Raw genomic sequence first — 10,185 nt, forward strand, 5'->3', positions numbered from 1 at the left:
AATGCATCATTCTGTTGTTCTACAACAAAGCCAGCTATTTCAAAGCCTGTTTTCTCAGTTGTGTAATTTGAACTCCAAGGAAGCAATTAATATGCAAATACGTCATATCTCCAGAACGAGAGGGGCTATGGAGCTCAGTATATAACTCAATTTCGCTGTTTTGCGACATAATACCCTTTTTTGTGAAGCCGGTCACATATTATTGATATATTCATTACACTTGCTACTATAGGATGAGCGAAACAGAGGTGCTTTTATTTCATTCTGCGGGGATGGATTGCCTATAAGTTGCAATTTTGTAAAACACAATCTGCAGGGTAACAAACAGACAAATTTTATAAATGAGTTGAACTTTTCTTTATCCCTTGTATTTACTTTTTTTTTTAATACTTCTGCGTGCAGTGGATATGGAGAATTTCTCCTGAAAGAGCACAGCAGTGGCATGATAATAATACAAAAAAAATAACAATTAAACTGATTGAGCGGAACATCCTCTGAATTTTAAAATAAATTCACACTTCCATTTGAATTTAAGAAATGATGATGGAATAAAAATGAAAAATTAACTTGCTGGCGGATCGGGGCCTTCCTGTGATTGTGAACCTGGTCCCCCGCTACCACGACCACCGCCCCCCGGTTGGTTCTGTCGGTTACGCAAGCCTTGTATCTGCTGCACTAGGTCTGGGTTCTGTTGTTGGATCTGGCTGGCCATTTGCTGCCCGCTGGAAAGAGAACAGCACACATACAAAAATGAATTAAAAGTTCTGCCTCCTACAGGAAAGAAAACAGCAATATGATACGTTATTATCAAGGCCATTTGCTGCTCACTGGAAAGAGAACAGCACAATCTTTTAGAAGATGAATCAAAGCTCTGCTCTCCACAGGAAAAAGAACAGCGATAAACTATACATACATGTACAAAAGTAAACCATTTCCACTCGAAAATGGTAATGTATGCAAATATGAGATTTTAGGTGGAAGCGAAAGCGGTCCATTGAAAATGTACAGGGGTCCAAACATTTGGTTCATTTTTTTCTCAATTTGTCCAGAATTTCTCGCTTTTTTTCTCGAGTCTAAATCCTCATAAGTAATTATCCAGCATAATTGGGGTTTTTTTTGTATGCACAAAATAAAAACTTTAAATAAAAATTGTTTACATCCCGTGCGCACGATGTCAAGTGAAATTAGCAGGGCTCCTTTCCGCATTAGTGAAAAAATACTTGTTTTCTATTTTCCATTTGTCAGTTCGTACTCACACTTGTAGGAGGTTTGCCATACTAGCTTGCTGATCTGGATTCTGGCCTTCCTCAGGCTGCATGGCTTGCCCCATCATTGAACTCATCCTGTCCAAACAAACAAACAAACAAACAAACAAACAAATGAAATAGAGGTTAGGCCTAAAGTGAAAAGGAAGTTGAATGCAAATAAATAAATAAAGAAATTGTATTGCGCGGTCTACAGAACAATGATCAAACGCGCATTATGTAAAGTACCACAGAAATTAACAAGTTGAATGCAAATAAATAAATAAAGAAATTGTATTGCGCGGTCTACAGAACAATGATCAAACGCGCATTATGTCAAGTACCACAGAAATTAACACTAAAAAGGCAAGATTTGAAACCAATTACATCCTATCATTAAAGAGAAGTTAAAAGAGTAAGTGCATCTAAATGTCTATCAATACAATAATTTAAAATACGCTGATACATGAGCACTGGAATTAATTAAAAGCCAGTTTAAAAAGCGGATAGGAATGATTCCATAATTCTGGGGCTGCATATGAAAAGGATCTACTTCTACTCCACTTAGGAATTTCCAAACACACTTTTTTGTTGGAACTGAAACAATATGCGGACTTTAAACACTAACAAGATCACACAGTTGTGTTTTACTATACTCTCGAGGACAATGCTTTGTGTTTCCCTTTGTCCCTGTAATATAACACTCTCCCATAGACTAAGCACACAACCGTACGATAGAGGACCGTTTTCATGAAAGGACCCAACTCCCAAGGACTGAGAGGATCTGTTGTTCTCCCTTTGTGTGTCGGTCCTCGGGGGTTATGTAGAACACGTACACTGATGTACTTTGGGGATAGACCATGTAAAACTTTTACAGTTAAAAGAAATGCGAAACCTGTGGAGGGCATTTTGTTAAGAGTCAAGTGATAGTTTTGAGCTACAGTTTTGTAGTTGTGTCCATCACAATTTCATCACAAGTTCGATCACAAGTCAATTCACAAATCTAGTCACAACGGGATGAACATTAAAAATGGTTGCCTTGATAGAAGGAAAGGTTGAATCAAGAATCAAAATTTGGATTGAAAAGTTGAATCAAGAAATGTGCTACCAAGGAGAGGTTTTTACTCACATATTCTGCATCTGTGGATTCTGTAATAGTGACGATGCCTGATAGAAAGGAAAAAATAAATGTGAACTTCCAATTAAAAATTATAATTAGCGATACACAAATATCCTGAGCACAACACCAAAAGGATTATACTTTCTGGCATTTTACTGATCATGCATTTGGTTTTTCAGCAGCAGAAAATGTGTAATGTTAAGTGCATTCTTGGCGCATGTCAAAGAGGTGACGGCTCAAAATTGATTTGTTTCCGTTGATTTGTCTATTTTCAAGGGCTGGGTTCGCGAAGAGAAATATAACAAAAGAATGCTAAGGAAACTTTGGATTATCCACCAATAGTTGAGGTTTCGTGTTCCACTCACCGCGTTCATGAGTGCTGGGTTGTTCAGGAATGATCCTAGATCCATACCGCCAAGACCTTGGCCCAAGTTGGGCATGCCACCGCCCCCACCACCCTGAGAATCAAAAATGAAAAGGTCAACAAAAACCATAAAATGTAAGACAAATAGAGAAATTACACTTGATGTAATTTCTTAGATTATATGTAGAAGTAAGAAGTAAGCCTCTGAAACTACAGGGTCTGGATTTGAATACTTGGGCCTAAGATTATAAGTAAGAGTCTGGATATTTGGACATACTTGCGGTACTTGCCAATATGCTAAAAAATACTGCAAGTGAGACATGCACAATCCCCCTGGCATGCTGGCAGTTTTTATGAAGTCAGTGTCCCTAACCAAAATGGAAGATTTCTATTGTTTTAGCAATAGTGACCTTGACATTTGACCCGTCGGCCCCAAAAGCAATATAGCTTCTTAAGACTACCAAGAACAACCCACAAACAAAATTTCAAGTTCCTAAGTAAAGTATTTCTCAAGTTATCGTGCTGACAAGAGTTAACCTAACCAAAACATAACACACACACACACAGACACAGACAGGAAAACGCTATCGCAATATCCCCCTCCGGCCTACAGCCAGGGGGATGAAAATGCCTGCTTAAGTATTTGCAACATCGGTAACTTAGGCAAAACATTTTCAAGAACATAAGTGGGATAAGAGTTCTTTGCCACAAAAAGCTGGAATTTATTGGAACCATTTTAGTGGCCTGATTAGCAGGTGTAACAGTCAGTGCTAACTGTGTTAGGTCCCAACCCAAGGACGGCCTCTTTTTCATCTCTGCAAGGTATGCTTGTTATTTTCAAAGACAGCGGAATGCTAGGTGATCCCGCGTGGGAACGTTGGTCTATGCGCGTGCACGCTTACATCGGGAGCGACCTGTTCCCGTTGGGAACAAGCTGGAAACACAGCGCATTCCCGATGGGAACACAGTGTTCTTAAAAGGAACGTTCCATACGGAACGGGAACGTTCCAACTCTTGAGATGTTCCCTTACCCCCAGATTGGCATCTTTGAGTTTCTTCTCCGCGATTCGGAGGTTTGTCTGGTAGCTGTCGTTGCCTGGTTCTAGCTCCACCGCCCTGGCATAGGCGTCCTTTGCCCGGCGTAAGTCATTCAGATGTGTGTAGGCCAGCCTGGAATCACAAGGCACAAATACAATGGCTTCAAAGAAGGAATAAATAACTGGATCTGTTGTGAAGAGTTTACCCTGTAACTTACTACAATCAAGAGAGATTTTCTATAGGTTTGTGTACAAACATGGATGCGCCGAACAGGCTACATTGTGCATAACAAGTTAGCTGTCTAATAATTTAATTGACCACCCTAATCTTATTCACTTCACAACCCTTTAAGTTTTGCAAAATCACATATTTTTGCCCATTTGAGGTACTCTTCTCTTCTGTGGAGTACAGATAACACTTCAAATCGCTGCACAATTCTTTTGTGTGGTTAATCTAAGGGCAAGCAGGCAGATTTGGTCATGCTTCACTGCTCTCCCAGTGCTGTTTTTGTGTGTGTGTAATCACTCTCTGTATGACACAGTTTAACCAGTTCGCGTTGAAGGACGTGTTAACACACACTGGCTTTTTGTATACCACAGGCACGGCTGACGGGTTAAAACGTCAAGCGTGCCTCCATTTGCCTCCGGGTAACGTGTAAACACGCTAATCCCTCATGTCTTTTGTACACACACAAAGTCTGTGAAGTCTGTGGAGGCAGACCGTGTGTTGATCTTGAATTGGCTGCTATGCACAGCTTACTGTTCTACAATTTACGCTCCGTTGCACACCCCGGTGTGTTGAACAATATGGGGTTTCGGCAAGATATATCCTATAAATACTGTTGAAATGACTCTTGCGAGTATTTGTGGCATTTGGCTGTATATCAGAAGTTGGCTGCTACATTTTGCCTTTTTCGAAATTTTCGGCAAAAATAATCCCGTCCTGAAGTGGTTAAACCTCCGTAACCCTTCAATTGAAGGGCGTTACATATTGCACTGAATATTCATTTGCAAGTAGGACGGTTAACCCTAACCGCCCTGAATCCTTCAAAATCTTCTTTGCCGAAGTGGAGGAATTTGGAGGATTGAGGTTACATGGCAAAACTGTGGTACTGATTTCGTAGGATATACTTTGTCAAGGTCTAGGGCCAAACTTTGTGTTGTTTTTGCTCAGCCATGTATAAATATAGGCCTTGATTATGCTTGAAATCATCCGCACTGCTCCATGATGTCACTGGCCAAACCTCAACATATTGACAGTCACTACCGCAGGATTTTGCAGGATTCAGGCAGTGGTCACCCCTCCACGGACCATATTCAAGAAATAATGGAGGAATTTGCAGGATTGAAGCTCTATATGCTATTTTTCCATGTGGCCAATTGGAGGATTTTGCAGGATTGAAGCTACATCTTAGCAAAAAGGCCTAGGGAGTTAGGGTTAATGTATAGCCCTATGGTCTCACCCCATCCGACCGTAGGCTTTACTGTAGTTGGGGTCTATCTTGATGGCTCTATCGCAGTCCTCTAACGCCTTCTTGTGGTTCTCCAGTTTACTGAAGGCAGCTGCCCGGTTGCTGTAGTACACGGCGTTGGTGGAGTCTATGCTGACTGACTTGTTGTAGCATTCGACCGCTTCGCCGTACCTCTCGCGTTTCATTAGCTCATTGCCTGTGGTGCACAGTCAGAAATTGAAATATTTTCATTTTTTAGGAATATTGAATGGTTGATGGTCCCTAACTAAAAAATGGATTATAAAGATGTGCAATATTACAACAAGTGAGTAAACATAAAGTTTCTTTTAAACTTAACAAATAATTGTGGGGCACTGTGGTCCAATGGTTACAGTGTTCGACTCATGTGCCGTAGTACACGTGCCATGGTACATGGGTTCGAATCCTGACGGGGAACATGGTGCTTGTGCTCTTGAGCAAGGCACTTTACCATTATTGCTTCGTCCTTCGGATGGGACGTAAGGCCGTAGGTCCCGTGTGGTGTGTAACGCACGTTAAAGAACCCAGTAACACTTATCGCTAAGAGAAGGGGTTTGCCCCGGTGTTTCTGGCAGTGGCTGCAGTATGCGCCGCAGCACCTTGTAAACCCTTATAAAGGTGCTACATAATTGGTCTCATATTTTCATCAACTTCATTTACCTGTCTCTAAAAAATAGAGAGCACTTTGAAACGGCAACAGAAAGCACTATACATATAACCAGAAGACTTAAAAGTCAATCTCTTATATTGGGTTTTATTAATTTGTCCTTAAAAAGAGTTTACTATAGATCTTTCTTTGCCTTCAAATGAGAAGCAGTTATCTTTTACTTCGGTGTGAGATTCATTGTGAGTGTCATCCCCAGCTATCTATGGAATATACATAAAAAAGCAGCAAATGTAAACTGTCCTGCTGGAGGACACCCAGATCACCATCAGAACTACAATAAAATTTCAGAGTTGCTAAGCAGTAAATATTTTTACGCAAATTTATGTGAAAAACGAATGCAAGTTCTGAATATGTCACATTCAACATAAACTGCTAGACACAATTGGCCACTAAACCATTTTTTTTCTATAAACCAATATTTTCAGTGTTTCGCAAGTTTCTGTGCTCACAGCATCAATGTCAAACTTGCTTGAGATGGTTCTTAACACAGCGATGACAAAGCAATCAATGCGAAGTATCTAGCCCAAGGACATCCCTCCTAACTGAACACAGCAAGAAGGGAATACAGTTTTCAAACACAAGTACCTTGGTTCTTAAAGTCTTCAGCTTTCTGCTTGTCTTCTTCCGAAGGCTGAGCCCCGTTCGCCGGTGTTGCTGAACACACATCGGGTGCGGCCGGACGAGCGATGTCTGGTTCCAAGTGTGGGTCAGTGCTAACCCCTGTATTCTGGAAAAGAGCAAACAGAGGGAGCTGTCTAAAAACTTGTAAATTCTAGTCAATGTACCGACTCCATCCACAAACAGTACATGGTGCTTTTTGAACACTTTCAAGAGCCCAGTGGACGTATGGCGCAAAGTGTGCACACGTAATTAAATTCTGAATGTGCACAAAGCCACATCGTCTTCGCGTGAGCACCTGGCGTTGTTGACAATGCATTCAAATATTGTTCCCAGTGGTCTCCCCCAACTCTCCCTTGTTACTGATGAGGGGCTACTTGTGCACAGAGCCCATTCTTGAAACCGCCAAATACTGTAAAAAAAAAAAATTCCTCCAACTTCTTGATTTTGAAACAAGCTCGATCGGAAATATCTCGGAAGCTGCGGGCCGATGGATTTGTGTGCGTGCACGAGTCAAATGATTGTGCCATGTAATTTCTGGAAGTAGTGTTTTGAGTTAAAAAAATCAGGTTTTTCACCCCAGCGACCCTAGGATAACCTTCGACCCCAGTTTGGTCATGTGACATGTTGGGGCTGGGCCACTGATATTTTTGACAAAGTTTGGTTGAAATTGGTCAAAATATGTAGGAGCAATAGACAATGTCAACGTTTGTTACTAACTAACTAACGGACAAACAGAGAGACATGACGATTTGTTGAGCTGCTATCCCGCAGCTAAAAACGTAATATTTTAGTTGTTGAGGTTTCAGGTTAGTTACAGTCAAGTCCAAACAAGTTTTAACAAGTCACTCGCAGGTAAGCAAGTCCTTAAACAGTTCTCAAGTCAAGTCAAAGGCTATTCAAAAGAAAACATGACAAAGGAATTTCTTTGTCATTGTCCATCCTGTTACTTCTAACTGTTATTGACCTGTGATTAGTGTTGTGCAAACCTGACCCGAAACCTAAACCGACCCGACCCGAAACCGACTTCGGGTCGGGGCAGGTTGATTTGTCTATCATTTCAGATAGGTCGGGTTGATTTTTGTTTGTGTGTTTGCAATTTTGGAAATTCATACATTGCAATATTTATTGCAGAGTCACTGTGCCCGGTACGACCAAAATGGTTTGCTGTCTATCACGCACGGTCTATAACATGTACGCCCACCAGTAGGTCACGTTCTGAGTGCCGTATAATATGATTCAGTTTACTGAGAGCCGACAATTTTCCTGCCGCAAAGTTTAGTTCAGGCACAAAAAACAGACACAGTTGCCCAAGCGTGATATTCGGGGGGTTTTGGGGTCGGTTCGGTAACGGGTCGGTTCGGGTCGGTTTTACTTGATTTTTTGTCAGGTAGGGTCGGCTTGGTTTTAGGGAGATCAGATTGGTTTCGGTTTTGGATTTGGTGTATATCTATGTTTCGGGTTGGTTTGGCCTGGTCAAGCCAACCCAATGCTGTACCTGTGTTCCATAAACTGTGCTGAAGATCTCTATGAGTGAGCGATCTGGTCGCATCGATCCATCGTCCCTTGTGTTGATCCCGTAAGCTGTCTCTAAACACTGTGTTGCAACTATGTTTAAAAAAAAAGAAGATAAAATGAAGTATTTAGTCAGAGAAGATTTGACACACGGACAATCAAGAAAAACCTGGATGCAGGCATTTCTGTTAACTTAAACTCAAATGCACTTCGATCCTTCAAAGTCTTATTGAAGGATTATTAAAGGAGGAGAGTGCGGCTAGTGGTTGGGGTTCACGACTCATGATCAGAAGGTCAGGGGTTCAAATCCAGCTGCTGGTCACATGTTGTGTCCTTGGGCAAGCCACTTCACCCCCACTTGCCCCTCTCCATCCCCCCAGGAGTATAAATGGGTACCGGCATCAGCTGGGGAGTATTGTTTAGCCTTGGCAGAGGTTTGCGCTCTCTGAGTGCCTTCTAGTTTCCCGTGGAATACTTCTTATATTCTGACTTTGGAAAAAATGTTGCAACCTGATGCTACTTTCGAAACCGAAAAAAGACAAGTTGTTTTGCTTATCTTGTACCTCAGAGAGTATACTTTCATGTGAGAACTGTAAGGAATATGTTGATAAAGTCTTTAGGAGAGATTTGTAGGCGAATGTGTGGCCAACTTAGTGAATTTGTACATGTCATGCGTCGGTTGAGGGCTTCAACATGCAGTGACATGTAAAAATTCACTAAGTTGGCCACACATTCGCCTACAAATCTCTCTTAAAGACTTTGTCAACATATTCCTTACGGTTCTCACATGAAAGTATACTCTCTGAGGTACAATGTAAGCCAAAAACAATTTAATATTTCTGTTTCCAAAGTAGCGTCAGAATGCAACATTCTTTCCCTGACTTTTGATAGTCAGACGTCCCCTACGGCCATGGGCACAAGTTCCCTCCTCATTGGTAGAAAAGGCTTTTTGGATTGTGTGTCTTATTCACCTTCAATACTTTCAGCTGCTTCTTCTCCCAGCGTTCCGCTCTTGATCTGATCCTCAAGGAATTCCAAGATGGAGTACACGACCTGCCCGATCCCGGCCATCTCAAGACCAAGGCTTCACTCTTATTGGGTCGATCTAACGTTATGATGGCAACAAGCTCTAACAAAAAAATGAACAAATGAAATTAATGTAGGCATAACAACAAACAAACAATATCATTAAAAATTGAATATGTCGGAGGGGGGGGGGGGGGGGGCTATGGTCCTTTTTTTCTTTTGCCAAATAATGATTTCACTCTCACTTTTGCAAAAATTGCAATTCAACTACTCCCAATTACAATCCAACTTGTATTGGATTCCTTTTGATGAACCTTACATCGCGCAATCAAATTACTGCATAATTAGACTAATGCCTATTAAGAAGCTAAGTACTAATTAGTAACATTGTTTAGATTTCAATGCATTTGTGTGATCGGTCCATCATCAAGGAAATGTCTGACTTGACCATGTTGACTTCACTTTCTAAATACTATCCTCCGAAGCCGGGAATTAGAAAGAAAAGGTGATCAACCAATGACAGCACGATTGACTGATGATGGAGGTATGATTGACTATATGCAGAGCGATCAACGAATAACGCAGCACGATTGATGGATAACGCAGCGCGATCGATGGATAGTACAGCGCGATCGACGGTTAGCGCAGCACGATCAACGGATAGCGCAGCCATGGCAGCGCGATCGAGTAGTCGTGCACATCTACTGATCATACCCAACAAATGACAATGCCATTGCCAATGACTGTTCAAAACCAACATGACCAATGGCACTGCAATGCATTTGGCATTGCTCAACAACCATGGATAATGTGACGACCAGGTGACTTGTCATTTTTTATGTCGTCGGTGTGATTTAATTACATTAATCTTACACAATATACATGGCATGCAAAAACAATGTTATTTACACATAAATCTTCAGCTTTAACTTAGCACCAACTTGATTAAGATGAGAGAAAAGATTACTGACAATCAACCACTTTTCTGCTTACCGAGTCGTGATAAATGGATCGCAAAAAAAGAACACGTCTGGTAAAGAGCCCCCTCTGGTGGTGATACTTCTCCAGTATACAATCAAGCACGCCCTCAAGAGGTAGAGCGAA

At 41.4% G+C, this 10,185-nt stretch overlaps 1 protein-coding gene across 2 annotated transcripts; it reads right to left on the minus strand.

The window, feature by feature from the left end:
- Positions 1-227: 227 nt before the first annotated feature.
- On the minus strand, positions 228-10,162 carry LOC119722352 (small glutamine-rich tetratricopeptide repeat-containing protein alpha-like). 2 transcript variants are annotated; one of them, XM_038192419.1, is made up of 10 exons: positions 10,075-10,162; positions 9,027-9,184; positions 8,039-8,148; positions 6,508-6,649; positions 5,229-5,433; positions 3,760-3,898; positions 2,730-2,822; positions 2,374-2,411; positions 1,257-1,343; positions 228-722 (listed from the first exon to the last, which is right to left on the minus strand). In XM_038192419.1, the coding sequence occupies exons 2-10, from the start codon at positions 9,124-9,126 to the stop codon at positions 563-565; spliced, it is 1,074 nt and encodes a 357-aa protein (XP_038048347.1). In that variant the 5' UTR covers positions 9,127-9,184; positions 10,075-10,162; the 3' UTR covers positions 228-562. The 2 variants fall into 2 exon arrangements, with proteins under 2 accessions (XP_038048347.1, XP_038048346.1); XM_038192418.1 differs by having other exon boundaries at positions 443-722; positions 10,053-10,081.
- Between the last annotated feature and the right edge of the window lie 23 nt (positions 10,163-10,185).

This window comes from Patiria miniata, unplaced genomic scaffold (genome assembly GCF_015706575.1).
Source record: "Patiria miniata isolate m_02_andy unplaced genomic scaffold, ASM1570657v1 HiC_scaffold_15, whole genome shotgun sequence".
Lineage (NCBI taxonomy): Eukaryota > Metazoa > Echinodermata > Asteroidea > Valvatida > Asterinidae > Patiria > Patiria miniata.

Bases quoted from the DNA above. Each gene is read 5' to 3' on its own strand.
- LOC119722352 (XM_038192419.1), bottom strand. From the start codon at position 9,126: ATGGCCGGGATCGGGCAGGTCGTGTACTCCATCTTGGAATTCCTTGAG. The intron at 6,650-8,038 runs GTACAGCATTGG...GCTCTTTTCCAG, and splicing joins GCACAGTTTATGGAACACAG to AATACAGGGGTTAGCACTGA. The intron at 5,434-6,507 runs GTACTTGTGTTT...TGTGCACCACAG, and splicing joins TGAAGACTTTAAGAACCAAG to GCAATGAGCTAATGAAACGC.